Source organism: Ammospiza nelsoni, chromosome 16 (assembly GCF_027579445.1).
Source record: "Ammospiza nelsoni isolate bAmmNel1 chromosome 16, bAmmNel1.pri, whole genome shotgun sequence".
In the NCBI taxonomy this organism is placed as follows: domain Eukaryota; kingdom Metazoa; phylum Chordata; class Aves; order Passeriformes; family Passerellidae; genus Ammospiza; species Ammospiza nelsoni.
Genome location: NC_080648.1, coordinates 3,820,920 through 3,842,013, shown reverse-complemented (window position 1 = coordinate 3,842,013; position 21,094 = coordinate 3,820,920). Strand labels below are relative to the sequence as shown.

Sequence of the window (21,094 nt, the reverse complement as noted above, 5' to 3'; positions counted from 1 at the left end):
TGCCCGCTCTCCGACACGGCGGCCCCGCGGCGGGTAGAAAGCTGAGAGGCGGCGGGGCGGGGCGGGGCGAGGCTAAGATACGGTTCCGCCCCATGGGAAGGGCTTCCCCAAGCGACCCCCGTGGGCGCCCCGCTGGCTGAGAGTGGGACTGGGTCCCGGGACCTTGGCCTGGGCCCGGTGTGGTCTCCTCGCTCCGGAGACGGGCCAGGACCCGAGAGCCACCGCCACCCCTGTGCCGCTCTGCGCTGTGGGCCGGGCCGGGCCGGGCCGGGCGGTGAGAGACCAGGGAGATAAAGGGTTTCCGCAGAGGGCAGGAGATGGCCGGGAAAAGTGTGGCCCCAGCCAAGGGGACAGGAGAGGGATCCCGATGGTCCCCGTGGCCCCAAATCCTGCCTGGCAGGTGGCCGAGGGACCCCGAGCGTGCTGGGGGAGAGAGTGCAGCTCACAAGACTAGCATCAGGTGAGAGGCAGCACCTCAGGAGTCAGGGCTGCACCTCTTCCTGGCCTTGAGGATGGGATGGTCCTCAGGAAGGGGACAGACTGCCACTCGTGTGCCACTGCACTAGCAGTGGGCTGAGGAAGTGGTGGCAATCTGAGATTGCAGCTGAGACCCTTTCTGTCCCCAAAGCCCCATTCCTGTTCCTATGCTGCCCAAGTGATTGAGTCACAGCCTCATCTCACAACACCCCCCCAGCCAGCCACTGTCCTTGTCCCTGTCCCAGCCTGCTGCGTTTGGACACTGCCAGAGCTTCCCCGTGTCCTTCACCATGCTGGCAACCGTGTGCTGTGTTTGGCAACATCCTCAGCACAGGTGACAGCACAAAAAATGTCACTGACATCAGTGCTAGGTGAGTGCAGGGTCCTGCCCCAGCTCTCCTTTGGGGCAGCAGAGGCCCCTGGTCAGTTCCTCGAGGTCCCGAGCCCCCGGCCCATGGCTGGTTTGGGCTCAGCTAGGCATGAGCAAATATTCCTGCCATTGTTGTTGCTGTCTCCAAGGAATACCACCGGATCTGGCACCCCCCCGCTCTTACCCTCCTTCTTGCTCAGACTTGATTTTTGCAATTGTTTGCTGGATGTTTTTCCTTCCGCCTCCTCCGGCCATCAGGAGCCCAAAGCCTTTGGCAGTGGAGGGAGGTGATGGCATGGGCGAGGGGCTGTGTCCCTGGGCAGGCCTGCACACTGGCTCCTGGGGAGGCCCCCAGGTTGGGATGGAATTTTTTGCCCCTGCCAGGCCCCCACCACATCCCCAAGGCCGGGCTGGGCGTGTGCGGGCAGTGTATGAGGGCAGCATTTGCCAGCTGCCCTGGCACCTTGGGAGAGGGAGGCACCAGCTCACGTCAGCTGGCACAGAGGACTGGCAGCGGGCGAGGGGGGGGATGTGTGCAGGCTGCTGACCTGCCTGCCTCTGCTTCCTGCCTCTGCCTCCCGCTGCCTCTTCCCCTCTGCCTCCCACAGCCTGCCATGACCCCTTCCCACCTCCTGCAGGCCCTCACAGCCTCCCTGCCCGTGCCTGCTGCCAGTCATGCCCCATCTCATGCTGTTGAGGCAGCCCCCACAGGAGGGGGAGGTGAACCCCGAGAAGGTTTGGGTGCCTCGGGACATCCCTGATGCTCCTTATCCATGGATCCTTCTGCCAGGGGTCTCCCCATGGTACCCACCCCTGCACACACCATGGCACCTGCTGGTATTGCAGAGCAAACAGCCTGGACACCCTGGGCCACGTCCTCGGCCTCAGTTCCTGCCAGGCAGGTACAGGACCTCAGGAACCCACGCTCCCACCCGCCCTTTCCCAAACGTGACTCTGCCGTGGTGGTGCCTGGCCCTGCTCCAGCTGCTCCTGGGGCTGGATCCTGCCGTGTCCAGCGGGCTCCAGCTCAGCCGGCCGGTGCCGCACCGCGGCTGTTTGCGGTGTCGCCGCCGTGTTTGCGGTGTCGCCGCCGTGTTTGCAGTGCACACAGCCGCCGTTTGCTCCCGGGGTCCGAGCGGTGGCGGTGGGCACGGCATGGGCACAGCGAGCACCGTGGCTGCTCTCTGCTGGCAGCGCTGGGCAGGCCCTGCCGTGTCCCTGTCCCTGTCCCTGCAGGGTGCTGCGGCTGTGCCCACGTCCTTCCCCCTCCATCCGCTCACACAGAATCCTTCTGAACAGCGGCACAGCCCCAGAGCCCTCCCAGCCCTTTCCGTCAGCCCTAACACTGGCAGCCCCTTATTTCCCCACTCTGGATTTGCTCAGCGGTGCCACATCCTTCCCCAGAGCATGTCCCCATATCCTCTTTCCCAGGAGGAGCTGCCCTGGGCTGTGTCACCCCTCTTGCCATGGGCACAGCATCCTTGCACAGATACTGCCACAGCTCTCCAGGGCTGGCCCTGCCACCCCCTCACCAGCGCCTTGCAGGGTGCAGACGGGGCTGGGAGCACAAGAACATCCCTGTCCACCCAGGTCACCTGCAGGAGGCAGGTGGGTCCCCGGGTCCCTGGCCTAGGTGGCAGGACACAACCATACTGGGACCTGTGGGGCTGGCCCTGCTGTTTTGGGATGCTTGTTTTGGGCTTGGCTCCTGTGTATTGGTTTATGGCCAGTTTAAACCAGTTCACAGCTGTTATAAGGTGTGGGATGAGTGGGATCCTGTGAGTGCTGGAGGGGAGCTCACGCCTGTGGCTGCCGGTGCCGGTGGCCGTGCGAGCCCACATGGCCGGGGCGGGTGGCCCGGCTCTCCGGGCAGCAGACAGCGGCTCACAGCCCAGACTGGAACGCAGCAACCCCGGAGCTCCCTCCCAGGCTTTCGGCTGCAGCATCTTCCCCTCCAGCACGGCCACAGCGGCCCGGCGAGCTGATGCCGCCCTGCAGCGGGAGGAGAGGGGGGACATCACCTGCCCGCTGCTCTTCATCCAGCTCAACCAGCTCCTGAGCACCCCGGCGGGGCTCGAGTGGAGGGAGATGGCCAGGTAGGCACACCTGCGAGAGCCAGGCTGCTGGGCCACGCTTTGGGAGCCCAGGGCATGTTCCAGCCTTATCCCCAAGGCAGGGCTGTGCCCCGCCAGTGCCCAGCTGGGCTGATTTAATTTCATGGCAGAGGGCGGGATGTCAGGCGGGCCAGGCTCAGCGCCTGTCCTTCTGCTCCTCTCTGTTGCCTCTCCAAGGCTGCAGGGGCTGCACCGGGGCTGGGATGTCCCCATGGCACCCCCTCCACCCCCGGCAGGGCACGGGGACACGGGCCACGGCAGTCTGGGGACAGCAATGGCTTTTCACCTGGGCTCGGAGTGTGTGTGGGACCGAAGCCGCCGGGCTGCGGCTCTCCCGGCAGCCAGCCCCGCACGCTGCCGCCGGCAGGAGCCCGCAGGGCCGCCCACCCACGGGGACAAAGGGAAGCTCTGTCTGAGCCCCGCGTTGAAATATGTGGCACGGCCCGAGCGTGAAAACAGCTCAAGACATTTCTGTTCGGACTCCAGCAAGCGTTGCTAATGGCAGGGCCGCCCCCAGCCCCAGCCCAGCTGGGGGAATGACGGGCTGGGAGCAGCCCTGCAGAGAATGGCTGGGGGTGCTGGGGGGTGACAGATGGGACATGAGCCAGCACAGTGCACTGGCAGCCCAGCAAGGTGAGTGTGTCCTGGGCTGCACCCTGGGCAGCAGGGTGAGCAGGGGGTGCTCCCCTGTGCTCTGGGGAGACCCCCCTGGGGCACCACATCCAGCTCCTGTTGAAGAACATCCAAAGGAAACCATGGAAATGATTCAAAGGCTGGAACAGCTCTGCTATGGAGACAGAGAGAGGTGGGGTGTTTAACCTGGAGAAGACAAAGCTCAGGGGAGACCTTAGAGCATCTTCCAGTGCCTATAGGGGTGCAAGAGAGCTGGAGAGGGACTTTGGACAAGGGACTGGAGTGGCAGCACAAGCAGGAATGGCTTCCCAATTCCAGAGACCAGTATTCTATGGGATATTGGGAAAAAATTCTTCCCTGTGAGGGCGGTGAGGCACAGGGTGCCCAGAGCAGCTGTGGCTGCCCCATCCCTGGAAGTGTCCAAGGCCAGGCTGGAGGGGGCTTGGAGCAAACTGGGATAGTGGAAGGTGTCCCTGCCCATGGTGGAGGGCCTGGAATAAGGTGAGTTTTAAAGTCCCTTCAAACCTGAACCATCCTGTCACCTCATTATGAATGGAATTCCTCTAATCAGACCTTGGAGAGGTGTGGGTCTGCAGGAATGGTGACATGACCACCTTGTCTGCCTGGCTGCCCCTACACCATGAACCAACTGCAGGCCCCTCTGAGCCACCCAAACCCCTTCCTGCCAGTGCCAGCCCCAGGCTAAGCTCAAAGATAGACCCAGGCTTTAGCTCCCACTGCTGGCACGGGGCACAGGGCCTGTCACTGACCCCCTACATCTCCCTGGGCAGGTGGATCAAGTTTGAGGAGAAGGTGGAGGATGGTGGGGAGCGCTGGAGTGCCCCCCATGTCCCAGCTCTGCCCCTGCACAGCCTGTTCCAGCTGAGGACATGCCTGCAGAAGGGGACACTGCTCCTGGATCTGGATGCCACCAGTTTCAAGGAAATAATTGGTACATGAGTAATGCAAAGGTCATCTCCTGGGATGGGCTGGTCACCAGAGAGGGACAGGCCACCAAGAGGTGCCTACAGGGCAGCAGAATGGGTGACAGCTGGGTACCTGGGAGGCTCTCTGCTACTCGAGCTAAGGGGAAATGGGCAGTGAACCACGGGTGCTCAGAGCTGTCCCTGTCCCTGATGCAGACAAAGCACTTTGTGAGGAAGCAGAGCTGCAGCCTGCACTGAGAGAGCGCCTGGCAGCCCTCCTGCTCCTCCAGCCACAGCACCAGCCTACAAAATCCCTGCTGCAGCTCCTTGCTGAGCTTGGTGTGTCTCCCTGCCGAGGTAGGAACCAGCTGTCCCACCAGGCATCCTCCCACTACCTCCAGCCCGGGGCAGTACCCATGCTGGCTGCTCACCTGCACATGGATTTTGCTGCTTCCTCTCTTTCTTTGCAGGGAAAGGCAAAGGCAGGTCTGAGCCCAGAACCCAGGTCTCCAAAACACCTCTTAAGGAGCAGGTACAGCAGCATGGAGCTGGGCTGGGAGCAGCTACAGCATCCTGAATGCCCAGCCACAGCATCCTGAGTGCCCAGAGGCTGCATCCCTTTCCTTTCAGCTCAGGAACAGATTCAAGAAGAAAGTCCCACCAGGGGCTGAGGCAGCCCACGTTGCTGTCGGGGAAGTTGAATTCCTGGAAAAGCCCTTCACTGCCTTCATTCGCCTCAGGCAGGGGGTGTCCCTTGGCTCACTGGCTGAGGTTTCTCTTCCAAGCAGGTAACAGAGTATGGCTGATGGCTCTGTGCCCTCCCCCATCCCTGTCTCCCCATTTCCCCCCACACCAGACAAGGCTTGGCTTGTCCAAAGCAAAGGGAATGGTACCCAGACCCAGAATCTTGTCTCATGCTTCCCCTCCTGCTTCTCCCAGCTCCTTAGGAGCACTGCAGAACGGGCTGAGTGTGGGGCATCTGCTGGGCAGCCTGGAAGGGACATCCCCAGGGTCATTCCCACTGGGCTCTGCATTCCCTGTCCTCAGCTGGCTCTGGATGCTCTCCACCTACTGCCGGCAGCGGGATGCGGGTTTTCAGGAGACTCCTGTCCTCCTGCTGCTCTCCTGAGTGCTGAGACGGGGAGGGCGGAGAGGAGCAGGGCAGGAGGGTCCCCATGGTTCCCCCGTGGTCAGGAATGCATCCCCCGAAGGCGTGAGGGCAAACGGGCAGTGAAGGTACCACGGGCAGTGTGCCTGCCTTCAGCTGCGGACTGCCTTAGGAAGTGCGCGGAGGAGGCAGGCGGGGATCAGAGGGACATTGCCACCTCCTGGTCACTCTGCCCAGAGCACCCGGCCCCAGGAGCTGGGAGGAGCAGGACAGACACCCACCCACCTCTGCTCTCTCCTCCGCGGGAGTTGGGGGAGCAAATCCCCGGGAATGGCCCAGGGTCTCGAGGGTTTCACGATAACCCCCTGCCCTGTATTTTCCTCCCCAAACCGCAGGGCAGGGAGACCTTGCCTATACCCATCCCTTTGCCCAGGGTGCCATCCCCTTTGCTGGCCATGCCAGGCTGTCCCACAGGTGCAGCCACTGCCTCAGGGCTGTCTCTCATCCAGATCCATCTCTAGGGTTTTAAGGTTTTCCCATCAGCTTGGTACACCAATCCCATGTGGTAACTGTCACCTCTTGTCCCTTTGGAGCCAGCTCCAGAGGCCTCCAGCACCTGGGGATTCTCTCAAGTCCCACTTGCATGGCCAGAGGAGTTTCCCTGACCCCTCTCTAGGGGTTTGTTCAGGGTATACAGTCACTGGAACTGCTTGACAATCTCAGCCTTTCAGGACTGTAACCATTCCTGTCAGCTTTGGAAAGGTGTGGAGGATTTGTGTGGATTTTCCCTCTGGAGATTTTGCCCCATCCTCTCAGTTGTGGGATTTTTACCATATTTTATCAAGGGCTCTGAGCTCTCTTTCCAGTCTCCTCCCATGTCCCCAGAGTCCTGTCAAACCTGCTGCCTGGGCTGCTAGCAAACTCTCCTTCCCTAACACACCAGCATCCTGCCTGTGAGCAACATTCCCAGGAAAATGATGCCACAGACACCTCCAGCTGAGGATTTCTCCTCCTCTGCCCCAAAGACCTGTTCCCCCACACCTCCCAGTCTGGATTTCTGCAGACCCTTGTGATCCAGCGAGGCTCCTGGTGTCCCATGGTCTCTGTGAGGTTGCCATGCAGTGGCAGCAGATATTTCACACATGTGTCTTGTCTTCTGCCCCCAACCCCACTTTCAGGGTGGCAGAAGCGCCCAGGCCTGCCCAGACCCCATCCCCACAGTCCCCCCCTGAGAGAGGCATCCCCTGGAGGGCAGAGGGCTGCTCTGGAGATGTGCTCTCTTGCCACAGGTTCCTTTTCTTCCTGCTGGGCCCCCCCAGACTGAAAGCCTACCACGAGGTTGGCAGGGCCATGGCCACACTGCTGACAGATGAGGTGAGCCTGTCACAGCACCCAGGGGTGGGATGGCACCAGGGCCTGGAATGGGGACACCAGGACTCCTCTGCAGGCTGCAGTGGAGGGCAGAGGATGGGGCAAGCTGGTGGCACCCCTTGCCCAGGATAAAAAACCAAAAGCTTGGGTGGGTTTGCAGGATGTAGGGCCCCTGTTGCCCTGAAGTGGATGGGTTTGTTTCCTGGTGATGGCTGCAGGCTGGGAGGAAGGTTCCAAGTGGGTGAATGCAGGGACATGGTGATTAAACCACAGCATTTCCCCACAGCTTTTCCAAAGAGTTGCCCGGCAGGCTGAGCACCGAGAGGACCTCATGGCAGGGATGGAGGCATTCCTGGATGAGCTGGTTGTGCTTCCTCCTGGCAAATGGGACCCTGGGGCCCGAATTCCTCCACCGAGCTATCTGCCAGCTCCACGCAGGAGGTGGGCTGGAGGGAGGCACCCCAACGCCTGCCAGCCTCTCTGTGACATTGGAACCTCCATCTGCATGGGATGAAGCTGCCCAGGAGCCAGGGGCTCCTCTCAGCCAAGCCCCTCCATAGGTCCCTGCTTTGGTCCCCCTGCTGTTAGTCCTGCTGTCCCACCTGGCAGTGGATGGCAAATCCGCTCCCAAGGGAGCTGATGGGAACACTGGGATGCAGCACTCACATGTGAAATTCAGCCTCTGAGCAGGACACCCCAGGCTCTGCCCAGCTCCTCCACTAAAACCAGTCCTGCAAGGGCTGGCTCCAGAGCTTGCCAGAGGAAAGATCCTCTGTCTCCTTTCCATTATCAGGGGATGTACAGGCCCTGTTTGCACCCCTGTCCTCTCTCCATTCTCCCTTTCCTGTCCCAGTGTCCCCTAAATGCAGCTGGGTCCTGAGGGTCCCAACCTGCAGCCTATTGTCTCAGGCTCTGCTCTGCCGCAGGACCGCCTTGGACCCACTGGACCAGCAGCCACATGGAAATGGGGACAGGAGAGCAGCTGGGGACAGAGCCAGCCCAGGGCACCCACGCTCTGGGGAGGAGCTGGAGAGGACAGGCAGGTCAGTGTCTGCAAGGGCACTGGGAGGTGCAGGGGCAGGTCACTGGTGTCTCATGGGGCCTCCATGTCCAAGTCCCTCTGGGTTCCTGTACCTAGGGGAAGGGACAATCCCTTGCTGTGCAGCTCTCTGATTCCTGTATCCAGGGGAAGGGACAATCCCTTGCTGTGAGGATTCTCTGTGGGGTCTGCTCTGACACCTCCCTCCCCACCCCAGGCTTTTTGGGGGGCTGCTGCGAGACATCCAGAGGAAGGCACTGTGGTATGGCAGTGACTTCACCGATGCCCTGCACCCCCAGTGTCTCTCAGCAGTGCTGTACATCTACCTGGCCACAGTCACCAATGCCATCACCTTTGGGGGCATGCTGGGGGATGCAACTGCCAACATGCAGGTCAGTGTGGACTGGGGGGCCTGGTACCAACCCTGCTCAGCCCAGCCCAGCTCCTACCAGCATCCCCAGGACATCGTCTGAATTCTGCCTCCTTCCCCGTGGTCCCCAGCACTGACCCTGTATTCTTCTGTGCTGTTGTGGGGGCAGGCCCCCAACCCTCCTCCCTGCCATGTGCCTGGCACCTGGCACCCCTTCCCTGCATTTCAGGGGGTGCTGGAGAGCTTCCTGGGCACAGCCTTTGCTGGCTTCATCTTCTGCCTCTTTTCGGGCCAACCCCTGACCATCCTGAGCAGCACCGGCCCCGTGCTCGTCTTTGAGCGCCTCCTCTTCTCCTTCAGCCAGTGAGTTCAGTGCAGATGGATTCTCAGCCCAGCATCCCCCAGCTGGAGCATGGGCCACCATCTCTCCAGGCAGGGGTCACTGGCAAGGCTTTGAGTCACCCTTTCCCCCAGGGATCACAGCCTGGACTACCTGGAGTTCCGCCTCTGGATTGGGCTCTGGGTGGCTTTTTTTGGAGTGGTGCTGGTGGCCACCGAGGCCAGTCACCTGGTGGGGCACTTCACCCGCTTCACTGAGGAAGGCTTCTGCGCCCTCATCAGCCTCATATTCATCTATGATTCCCTGAAGAAGATGCTGAGCCTGGCAGATGCCTTCCCCATCAACTGGCACTACCGGCTGGACAACGTCACCTCCTACAGCTGCACCTGCAACTTGTCCAGCCCCGGTGAGCCCCAGCAGCCGTGGGCTGGCTGGCTGGGTGGGGAGCAGGAAGCTGCTGCCCCAGGATGCCACTGGGAACCTGTTTCCTGGCTGGAGGAGGCTGTTTAATCCCATCCTCCCCTGCCTGACCACATTGCAGCGTCCTCCACTTCCCTCCATAGTCTGTCCATCTATTCCTGCCTCCCAGAGCTGCCCAGGAGCCAGGGAAGTACATGGATCTAGGACAGCCTTGGCCCATCTCCTCTGCCTCCAGGATGGGGGATGTCAGAGGCTGGAAAGGGGCACCTGGATGGGTTCATTCTGCCATTTCCCAGTCTGTAAATCAGGGCCTGTTTGCTGGGGCTTGAAGTCATGACCCTGGAAATGAAATGACCCACACTGACCCTGGAAATGGGACCTGCACCATGTGCCAAAAACATCAGTGCTGGCCAGCTTGGGATCAATGGTGCCTCTGAGTGATGCTTTAGCCATGCCCTTCGCAGGGACATCTCCCCCTTGGCGCTCCTTGGGCATCAACCATTGCCAGGGTCTCAGAGGTCCATGGGACCCCATCCAGCACCCTGAGCCCTCAGGAAGAGCCTGAGGACCCAGCCTGATGTTAGCATCATCCCAGTCATCCTGATAAAACCAGTACCAATCTGCCCCCTGTCACTTTGTAGGTCACAGCTCTGCAGGGAATGACACGTCGCTGCCCTCACCCCTGGCTTGGCAGGTACAGCCCCTGCTCCCAGGCTGCTCCCAAGGTGTCCATGTGTGACCCCTCCTCACCACCCACCTTTCCCCTGCAGCCTCCTGCCACCCCAGCAGGGCTGAGCAGGACCCAGTGCCTGGATCTAGGCGGGCATCTCCTGGGCACCAGCTGCCAGTACGTGCCCGATGTCACCCTCGTCTCCTTCCTGCTCTTTGGGGGCACCTTCCTCCTCTGTACCGCCCTCAAGCGCTTCAGGAGCAGCCGCTACTTCCCCGTGGGGGTGAGCATCCTTCAGCCACCCCAGTGCCATGGCCACCTGTCCCACTGCTGTGGGGATGGCTCTGGGTGCTGCATCCTGCCCCCAGCCCTGCCAGCCTGGCCAAAGCCTCTCCCCCTGCAGGTGCGGAAGCTGGTGAGCGACTTCGCTGTCATCCTGGCCATCCTGGCCTCCTGCACTGTGGATGCTCTCCTGGGCCTGGAGACCCCCAAGCTCCTTGTCCCCAGTGAGCTGAAGGTGCCAGCAGGGTGGGCACAGCACTCTCAGGGTGTGGGTCTGTGCCCACCATGGTAGCCACCCCACTGTGCTGTCACTGTCCTTCTCATCCCTGGCTCCAGCCATACAGGGGTGCAGGCTGCACCCCAGCAATGAGAAAGGGTTGAACACAGCTGATCCTGCACTATAAATAACCTGGCTCAGACCTGCACTGTACAGATCACTCTGGAGCAAAAGCCACAAGCTCAGCTCCAGGCTTGGGCTACTCAATCTGGATGTGGAGCAGGGCTGGCAGTGCCCCAGAGCAGCCAGGGCTCATCACCACCACCTCCTTGGGCTCCCCATCATCGCTGCCCAATACCACCTCTTCCACCTGCTGACACAGGCACATGCCCAACTCCTGCCTTGTGGTGCCCAAGAACAACACCCTGCTCTGTCACAGCCAGGTTGTCCTTGTGGGGGGCTGGTGGGTCAGCAGCATCCCCAGGATGAGTGAGGATGCTCTTCCACTCCCCCAAGGTGGGCATCTCTGGGTGCCTGTAGGGCTCCAGCCTGGGCACCTGGGGCTGGTCCCATCACCCCACTGCACTGCACACCCCACGTGTGGGTGGCAGCTGCCATGACCCTTCTGCTCTCCACAGCCCACAAACCCAGCACGGGACTGGATTGTGTTCCCCTTTGGAGCCAACCCATGGTGGGTGTGCCTGCTGTCTGCAGTGCCTGCTGTCCTTGTCACCATCCTCATTTTCATGGACCAGCAGATCACAGCTGTCATTCTTAACCGCAGGGAGTACAAGCTGCAGGTGAGCAGGGGACAGGGAAAAGGCAGCACCAGCCAGTGAGGGAGGACCCAGGTCCTGGCTGGGAAGAAACCAAGGGAAAGCAGAACCCCAAATGGCCAGGGAAGTGGGAAGATGCCCCCAGCCCTGCTGCCTTTTCCACTGCAGAAAGGAGCAGGCTTCCACCTGGACCTCCTCTGCGTCTCCCTCCTGATGGTTGTCACCTCTGTCACTGGCCTCCCCTGGTATGTGTCAGCCACTGTCATCTCCCTGGCACACATGGACAGCCTGAGGAAGGAGAGTGCAACCTCAGCCCCTGGAGAGCACCCCGAGTTCCTGGGCATCAGGTGAACAACCAGCCTGAGCTGACCCCTTTCCCTGTGGCCACCAAAACTGCACAGAGCAGAGACCCTGGGGCCAGGAGGCAGGTAAGGGGTGGGCTCCCAAGGGACCCTGGGCACCTGTGACATCTGTGCTGCCACCCACAGGGAGCAGAGGCTGACAGGCCTGGCTGTCTTCATCCTGATGGGAATCTCTGTCTTCATGGCCCCCGTGCTCAAGGTAGGAAGCCTGGCTGGGGTGGCCTCTTTTCCTAGGCAAGGGGTGGCCATACCCTGCAAGGCTGGAGGTTCCTCACCCCCACCCCTAGAAGCAGCACAGGAAGCCTGTGTGGCAGGCGGGGAGCTGCGCCCTGTGTGGGTATGGACTGCACCAAGGGCTTGTGTCCAGTGCCACAGGAGGGCTGGCACACAAGGCACTGTGGTCCCATGTCACCTGCCCATCCTCCCCATGTGCACTGGGATTCTTGTGCTCCCCAAACACACCCCAGCACTGCCTCTCCACACTGCCACGTGGATCACCTGCCTGCTGCTGGCTTTCACCTGCTGCCACTGCCATGGTGGGAAAAACCCCTCCAGTGGCCCTGCATTATCTGTGGGCAGACAGGAGGTCTCTTTTCCTCCACCTCTTTCCTCACCTCCCAAGGTGGGGGAAGATAGAGGGTCCTCCCAGCATCCTCACCTCCTAACTGGATTTGATGGAAGGACTGTTAGATGGATCAGGAATTGGCTGGATGGGCATGTCCAGAGATTCACAGTCAGTAGCCCAGTGTCCACATGGAAATTAGTAACAAGTGGTGTCTTCCAAGTGGACAAATACTGTTAAATATCTCCATCAAAGACATAGGCAACAAGATGGAGCACATTTGCAGATGGCACCAAGCTGAGGTGCAGTGACACCCCTGGGGGATGAGATGCCATCCAAAGGGACCATGCAGGATGTGGCTCATGTGAACCTCAAGCACTGATGCCAATAAGGCCAGGCTGGGCTGGAATAAAGGAGGCACAGCCTGTGGACACACACAGAGGTTTTACATGAGAGGGCTCTGAGCAGGCACAGACCCCAGGACTGCCCTGCTGATGTCTCTCCCCACTGCCTTGCAGCACATCCCGATGCCGGTGCTGTACGGGGTGTTCCTGCACATGGGGGTGACAGCCCTGAACAGCATCCAGGTGAGGGGGAGGGCTGCACAGGGAGGGGGTGCTTTGGTTTTGGTGCTTTTGGCTGGGGAGGAGGGGCTGTGCTCAGCAACAGCTGCCACTGCACAGCAGAGCCTGGATTTCAGCTCTCTGTGGTGCACAGAGCTATCTCCCACCAGGCCCAGGACAAGGAGGGAGAGGAGGGACCTTTCCAGGGCAAAGGAAGGGGAAAAGGAGAGCTCTGGGATGCTGAGGAGCAGGAGAGACTTGTGCACTGCTGGATGAGGTGGTTTGGGAGAAATTGAACCAGTGGATAACACAGACTTGCTCTCAAAGCCACAGGGACTTCCTCACCTGGGAGCTGCAGGCAGAGCTGGGACAGGACAATCCTTTGGTTCTGGTGTTGCTGCTCATGTGCCAGATCTCTTCTTCTCCCAAGAAACCAACAGAGGGGAAAAAAATCCCTATTCCAGAATTATCTACACCATTTTTTCCTCTAAATAGTACAGTTTCCTTGCAATTGCCCTGCTCTAGATGACAGGCTGGGAAACTCCCACCCTCCCTCTGCTTGGGAAACCCAGAGTTGTGCTCTGGAGGAGGCTGCAGCAGTTTCCTGTGAAGTGAGAGGGATCAAGGGGTGTCATCTCTCAATTAACCCTGTAAGGGCAGCTAGACTCCTTTCTGTCCTTTCTAGAGGTCTGCCTGGAAAGTGCTCCCCTGGCCTGGGGTGACAGTGGCCCCAGGTCTTGCAGACAAACTCACTGGCCCAGGCATCAGCTGGGGGTCAGCACAGAGGGCAGGAGGGCTGCAGTGCAGAAATGGTGGTGAAACCCCATCCTGCCGGCCCTAATCTCAACAGGGAGGGGGTGAGAGCTGCCCAGGTGTGACCCAGCTGCCCTCCCCTCCCTGCAGCTCACGGACCGTGTGCGGCTGCTCCTGATGCCAGCCAAGCACCAGCGAGACCTGGCCTACCTGCGCCACGTGCCCCTGCGGCGGGTGCACCTCTTCACCGCCATCCAGCTGCTCTGCCTGGCCCTGCTCTGGCTCCTCAAGTCCACCGTGGCCGCTATCATTTTCCCAGTGATGGTATGACCCCCCTGGAACCGGCGGTGCTGCTGGGCCCGGCACGGTCCTTTGGGAGGGGACATGAGCGGGTGGCTTTGCCACCAGCCTTCACCCCCTGCTCTGGGTCTTGGGGCTGTCACCAGGGGCTGAGTGACACTGTAGGGGCGGGAGGGTGACGGGCCAGCGCCCTGGCATCTCCGGGGGCGGCAGAGGTGTGTGACAGAGAGACGCTGGCTGTCCCCCGGCCCAGCGGTGCTGACCCGAGCCTGGCCCGGCCGCAGCTGCTGGCGCTGGTGGGCATCCGCAAGGGGCTGGAGCGGATCTTCTCCCCGCACGACCTGAGCTGGCTGGACGGGCCCGGGCCGGGAGCGGCGGGAACACAGCCCCGGGAGCGGCCGGAGCAGGGGGGCACAGCCGAGGAGGTCGGTACTGTCCTGGGAGCCTCGCTCGGCCACAGCCGCCCCGGGGCCGGACCGCTGGCGCGGGGGCGCCCGGGGTGGGCGCGGTGCGGGCCCTGTAACCTCTGCTCCCCCCACAGTGCGAGCCGATGCAGCGTCCGGGAGCGCAGATCAACCTGTCCGTGAACTAGGCCGGGCGGGCCGGGGCTGCGGGGCCATCGCTCCGGGCCGGGGCTGTGGGACCGAGACCCCCGGGAGTGGCCGAGACCCCCTGAGGGGACCGAGACCCCCGGGCCACGTGGCCGCGCGGTGACGTCACAGTGGGCGCGGCCGCCGGAGCGGAGAGCCCGGGCGCCCAGCCTATGGCGGCCCGCCCCCGTGAGGGGGCGGGGCCATGAAGAAGGCGTGCCCTTAGCTTTGATTGGCAGCTCCCTGACCAAATCACCGCTCGGTACAGGCGGGCGTGTGATGGTGCCTCGCGCTGACGGAGTCCTTCAGATGGGTTCGAAGGGGAGGCGGGTCCAGGGCATTCAAAAGCCAATCGAAAGACGCCAGACGCCGTGCGTTGTGAGCGATGTACCTTTCGGCCAATCAAAACCGTGATTCCTGAATGTGCTTTGATCGACAGCTTTTTCGCCCCATCGGCGCCTGCAGCTCCGCCGAGGCACATGATTGATGTCCCGGAGAGCCAATCACAGCTCGGAAAGTTCAGGAAGCGAGGCCGGGCGAGCGGGGCGGGGCGGCGCACTCTTACCGCCTCGGCGTGCGCTCTCAGGGCAGCATGCTGGGAGCGCGTGACGCGCCCTTGAGTGGCGGGTGCGACGGCCAATAGCGCGCCGCTCTCGGCCGAGCGCGCCCAATAGGCGTGCGCGGAGCGGTGGGGGGGCGGCGCGGCGGCCGCGGCCGGGTAGGGTGTGAGAAGTTAGTGGCGCTGCCGCGGTGCCGTGAGGGGACGGAGACGGCCGGGCCCGGACCAGCGCGATGCTCACGGACGGCACCGCCGCCGCTGCCGCCGACGAGGAGATCGACTCGGTCGCGCCCCGCGCGCCGCCCGCCGCTGCCGAGCCGCCCGCCGCAGCCGGGCCCTCCCCGCTGGGCCTGCGGGCCGTGCGCCTCTTCGGGGAGGCCGGGCCCGGCGGGCCGGGAGGCCCCGGCGCGCCCGCGGCCGGTGAGGCCGCCCTCGACTTCAAGCTGGCGGCCGCCGTGCTGCGGAGCGGGGGCGGCGGCGGCTCCGGCAGCGACGAGGACGAGGTGTCCGAGGTGAGCGATCCTGGCCCGCCCTCCTTCCCCTCCGCCGCTTCCTGACAGGCCCGGCCGGGGCCCGCCCGCCCTCCCGCTCGCCGCGCCGGCCGCACCGCACCCGCTCGTCCCGGGCCTCCCGCCGCCTTGGGCGGGTCCCGGCGGCCCCGCACGGCAGCGCGGCCCGCGGCCGGGGAGGAGGCAGCGGCCGCGGGGGTCTCGCCCCGCCGCGCCTCCCGGCGGCCCCGGGAAGGGCCGGGGGCGGCCGGGCCCTGTGCGCGCCGCGGCCCCGGAGCGGGGTGAGGATGTGACCCGGCCTCACGGAGCCGCTTCCACCTGGGAGCGGGCTTGGAGGGGGAGGCGAGATCTGCACCCGGCGGAGAACAAAGTGAAGCGTCAGCCCCACTATTGCTGCCCTGCACTCGGGGTGCCCGGACACGGATCAGTTCCTGTAGATACACCTATACACACACGCGCTTTTATGCTATAGAAATATTTCTTAGCCAACAAAATGGAAGAGGGTAGTCGAGGTGTCTTCCTTTGATCTTCCAAACCTGCGGAGAGGTTTAAAGGGAGGGTGTGGAGGAGGGACGGGGGCCTAATCCCAAGCCAAATGGAGCGTTGTTGGACCTGCAAACTGGCATTTAATGCTGCTTTATGTAGCCTAGGGAGAGAAGGTAAATGAGGGCTTTTATCTGTCATTGCCGTACCCAAGGGTGAATCTTCGTTCCTTAGTAGTCTCTTAGCAAAAGATGGGATCCCAGCTGGATCCCAGCCCTTACATAGCTTTAGTGGAAAGCAGGAGAAAGTGGCTGCTTACTGCTTCCAGGCTTTTCCCAGTTCCTCTGGGCTTCTGCAGGAGGAAGAAAATAGCCAAGGTGATACATGCCATTTTTAATTTGGAGGGCAAGCCAGTGTACTTAGGATGTGTCCTTGTTCCTTCTGGAGAGATGAAAGGAGAGGAGCCTGCACTCATCCTCCTGTGGCTAAATTTTTTGCCTTCTATTGATGTCCATCTTTTGTCCAGCCCTCCTGAAACCTGAGCCAGGTCTTATCTGAATTTAAAAAAAAGTGATAAAACTGATGCAGATCCACATTTGCTCATGACCACCTAAGCTACGTTAAAAGTGGTGCTAACAGCAGGACATTTAAACTCAGAATCTAATGGTCAGGCAGATGAGCAGTTGTATGTGGACATTCCTGGTGTAATTGATGTCCTGGACATCCATCATCAGTGCCATATGGAATTAGGTGTTCCAGGCCATACCTGTTTGGGGGAGCTGGAAGATCTACCATGGATAGAGCAGGACACAAGTCATCAATGAGTGTCTGCTCTCCAGGAGGTCTTGCATGTCACATTTCAGTGTATCTTTGAAGATACAAAGCAGTAGCTACAGAATCTGGGAGATGATGCCAAGTGGGCTGTATCAGGGTGTTGGTGGCTCTTTACAAGGTGAGCAGAGTCCTCCTTTGGAAGCTTATCCCTTTTGAACCCACCCCATGATTTAAGGGATGTGAAGATTGGATAACTAGGATGTTTACTAAGCACTCTTTTGACTAATAGCAAGTATTAAGAAAGACAGCCTATTATAAATAATGTGTCTGGGAGGTTGCCATTGAGGTCAAAAAAATAAAGGTTCCCAAACAGCTCTTAAAGTTAAATGATTCATTTAAAAAAAACTGGGGAAAAGTTCATTATTTAAAATACAGACTAGAAGAAATGAATTGGAATTGAAATAGTTGAAGTTTTCCAGTGCACATGGAGAGGAGGTGGGCTAATCTCAAAGCTGAAACTGCCTGGGGAGTTCTCCTGGCTTGTGTTTCTGGTTGTGGAGAGTTACCTGGGAAAAGCTTGGGTGGGAGGAATGTGCCTAGGCTGGGAGCACCAAGGGGAGAATTTATTTTTCTTCTTCTTTTTTTTTTTTTTTTTCTGAGAGCTAAGGAAGCACCTGTTGTCAGTGGTGGGTGTCTCTCTTTGTTTGGTTTTCCTTTTTGAGCAAAGCAAAGGCAGTTAAGGAGCAGGGATGGAGCAGAGCAATTCTTGAACAGCACTGCTTTGAGAAGCCAGTCAGGCACTGTTTGGACTGTGGTCTTGTGCCATGAGTCACTGATTTGGGAGTATGCCTTCAGCTATTACCAGTGGGTGGAATTAGTGAGAACTAAAAGGGAGAATTAAAAATGAAACAAAAAAAGTGAGTTTTTGCCATGCTGCCTTGATCTGTTCTGTCTATTTTTGAGGCCATAAAAATAATGGTACAAAATTCTGTAGACTCTGCTGTGTGTCTGCAGTGGTATTTAGGTTTTGTATCCTTGTGTTAGTAGAGTTTAATATGCTAAAATAATTGGACTGGTCAAAATGGCAAATTAGTTAAAAAAGAAAATCATCAGGGAAGTGCAGGACAAGGAGTATAATGAAGCATTTATCTAGAGAATGAAAAGAGCAATATATTTTAACCTTTTAAAAAATATATTGCATTTCTTAGATCAGATCTCCCAGTACTTTCCAGAGGAGAGAAGTGTCCCCATTTTACAGGTGAAGAGGGTGTCCCCCATTTATCCTGGCTTGCAGAACTGGGAGAAAATTGAACCTTTCTGCTTTCCTAGCTCAGTGCCTGCCCATGGCAGTGACCAAGCTCTTGGTTGGGAAACCAATGGCTGAAGTGGATCCTGTACAGATGAGTTGTATCAGGTCCACAAGGTGCAATTTGAATGCAGCTGTGCAGAATATTTTCTAGAATTACCAGTTAAAATTATCCCATGCAAATAGAAACAATTGCAAGCTGCAGCACGTCTCTGGAGAGCTGAGGCCAGGAGCTCTGTGCTGTTCCTGTGTAAAACTCCCTGCTCTGGATCTCCTGAGTGCTCAGAGAAGCTTCACCACTGGCTGAGGAATGAGTTGGTTTTGACCTCAGTGCAAATAGTTGCTTAGTTGCCTTCTAAGCTTGATCAGGGTGTGAACACAGCCTGCAACTCGTTTAGAGTGAGATTTTTGGTGTGACTTGAAGTGTATTATTACCACTCCTTATGAATTTTGCTGGTACTTCCAGCAGTGCCAAAGGCACAAGCATTGAGCAGCTTCCTCCAGCCTGCCTCTGAGGGCTGTAGGTCAAGGTGAGGGTGTGCTGGGAAGGCAGTGCTCATTACTGCATGTCCATGGGGGCTTTGATGGCCACACAAAGTGCAGATCCTCATCAAAAACCCTCCCAGCAGCAAAGTGTGGCAGCAGGAGTTGAGGCAGGTGATCAGTGTGGCTGTGTCGCTGCTCAGGACAGTTTGCTGAGCTGTTGTAAATCAAGCAGCACAAGCTGGCTGTGCTGACAGAAGTACCAGGGGATCTGGGAGCTCGGTTCAGCCAGTGGCTTTTGGCACTGAGTGTACAAATGTAGCAAATCTCTCCTGTTCTGTAATTCAGGGCTTGGGAGGCCTTCAGTGACAACTGGAGCTCGCCCAGCCCTTGGCTATGGAGTCAGCTCAGCTCTCGCTTCCCTCTCCTGAGCTGCTCGCCTTACTTAAGCCTGTACCTATTGCATAAGCCTCTGGGGATATTTACATAAAGCATAATTAAAAATCAGACATAACATACCTCCTACAAGCAGTAGGATGAGTAGTTGAATGGCATGCACTCCAGAGCAGCTCAGTACCTGGAGATTTTGTCTGGGGCCCCCTTCCCTGCAACCTAAAGTCTCATATTTTTTAAACTAGGTTCGAAATTCAGAGTAAATATTCAGATTAGAAATGTTGTCTATTACAGTCGTTGCTGCATTGTTGAACCTTCCTAACATGGATCTGCTTTGTAGATTGTGTGCACAATACATCTTTTGACTTCTGAGGCTAACATAATGCTCAGACACTTTAATTTTCATTGTTTTAGAAACAATGTAAATTTTCAGCATTTAGTAAATTTAGCAGCATTTTCTTTACCATAAGGAATAGAAATTCCAAAAGTGGATGCAAGTTCAGGTAGATAGTATTAAGCAGAAAAGCCTTTTCTCTGAAAAATGTAGGTTTCAGTTTAGCAGTTGATGTTTTTCTTTTGTCAAGCTGTTTCAAAGTTGAGAAGGTAAGAGATGGGGAAAAAAAGTAAAATTTTCTTCCAGGAATTATTCAGTGATTAGGAAACATCAAGGGGTAACATGTTCAGGTTTCCAGAATTGTTGAGGTGACTCTTCAGGATGCAGGGAGCTGCTTAGTAGGGTGTTCATTTATTCCCAGTCTGATTAGATATCCGAGTTCCAGAAAAATCATGGTGGGGATCTCAGGAACTTTGTGAATGTGGTAACCAGGAACAAGCAGTGTTTCTGTGTGCATGTATGGTTAATTCTATTCAATAACATTTTACAGTGAGCTCCTTTCTAAGGTTTCTTGCAGAACTTGGGTCTCCCTTTAGTGCAGCTTGACCCATTTGAGTGCATGACCTAAAATAAATGTCAGCAACTGTTTTCTAATGATAGGTGTAGAAAGTAAAGATGTGAAATACTACTGTATAATTACATAAATATGCAGTGCAACCCCTTGGTAAGGAGAGATTTGCCAAATTTAGCAGAACATCTATATTTAGGTACAAATTTGCACATTGGTTTCACCAGTCAACTAGTTACAGTCTGGTGGGGGTGGGAAGGGTTTGTTGGAGCATTAATGCTGAATCATGAGTTCTTGTGTTCTGATTTAAATTGGGGCTGCCCAGCTGCTCCCCCATGGGCTCAGTATTGGGCAGCTCTTCTGTCTCCTTGCCTTGCCTTGGAGGGTGCTGAAATGCAGCTGTAAGCACAGCTGGATGGTGCCATGGGGACATTGTTCTCTGCTCAGAGCTCAAACCATCCCTGCAATGTTCACTTGACAGAAGGGTCAGTGTGGAGGGAAGGGGAATACACAGACACTCCTTTTTCTGTGCATGTGTGGCCTGGCCTTCAAACTGGGAGCAGCTCCAGGAGTGAACTGGGGTTTGTTGGAGTCCACAGTGGGGCTCAGACCCTGCAGGTGAGGAGAGCTTCAATCTTAGATAATTTTGAGTTCTTGTAACATCTATGATGATTCCTTTAAAGTATTAAGCTGTTATTGGAGTAAAAATAATTCTTGGATTTAAAACAGAGGCGAGTCTTGACTTACATGGAAGAAGGAACCTTGGGTATCTTTCCCACTGAAAACTTCATGAAGCAAGAAAAATAACTCCTGCATCCTGTTTGAGGACCTTTGTGGCACTGTTTAGGTGAAGCTCTGAGGCCTCACTCTTAGCAGGGTGCTTTCCTTTGGCTCTGCAGATGCTTTCTTCCCTAGCAGCAGCCCATGGGCCATGCAAACTCCAACCAAACCTTGTCCTGGTGGGAATGGCCTTCTGCTGCAATGGGACTGTGAGCAAACCTCAGAAATGAGTGATTTGTGCAAGAACTTAAATAATTTCAGGAGGTTTTTGCGCAGTGCCTGGCCTCAGAGGTTGTCTCAAATAGAAACTTTCTAACTGGGACCTCCAGTGACCTTGGTCGATGATAAACTAAAGATTACTTTAACTGTGAAATGATACAAATATTTCTTTTTTGTAGCAACAGACTGCAGTAACAAGGTTGCAGCCTTTGTGTTATAAACCCAAAGCTGCTGCCTCTGACAAAGGGAGGTGCAGGTGAATTAATATTTGGATTTAGGGGTTAATTTAGTTAGGATGGCATGCTATAGTCCTTATTATACACAGATAGATATTATAATAGAATACAGATAGTTTGGGGGTTTTTTTCCTCAACAAGTAGTTTTCCCTTTTTATTGTCAAAGTGCAGAGGTTTGGTTTTGCATAGTTTTGGAGGAATGCTGAG

The 21,094-nt window shown here is 57.6% G+C and overlaps 2 protein-coding genes across 10 annotated transcripts in view; both read left to right on the top strand.

The window, feature by feature from the left end:
* Positions 1-2,686: 2,686 nt before the first annotated feature.
* On the top strand, positions 2,687-14,367 carry SLC4A9 (solute carrier family 4 member 9). Its single transcript, XM_059483906.1, is given in 22 exon segments — positions 2,687-2,943; positions 4,386-4,546; positions 4,737-4,877; positions 4,991-5,052; positions 5,151-5,308; positions 6,918-7,002; positions 7,286-7,481; positions 8,018-8,042; positions 8,256-8,430; positions 8,638-8,771; positions 8,883-9,154; positions 9,810-9,862; positions 9,939-10,121; positions 10,242-10,355; positions 10,976-11,137; positions 11,282-11,460; positions 11,602-11,674; positions 12,556-12,624; positions 13,504-13,677; positions 13,938-14,011; positions 14,013-14,152; positions 14,195-14,367. Coding segments are annotated over 22 exon segments (3,060 nt in total).
* A 668-nt stretch (positions 14,368-15,035) lies between these two features.
* ANKHD1 (ankyrin repeat and KH domain containing 1) overlaps positions 15,036-21,094 on the top strand; it is a 100,975-nt gene continuing 94,916 nt past the window's right edge. For all 9 annotated transcript variants that reach the window (XM_059483804.1, XM_059483803.1, XM_059483802.1 and 6 more), the window contains exon 1: positions 15,036-15,314. In XM_059483804.1, the coding sequence (XP_059339787.1) occupies positions 15,036-15,314 (279 nt within the window). The remainder of the gene's footprint in view (positions 15,315-21,094) is intronic.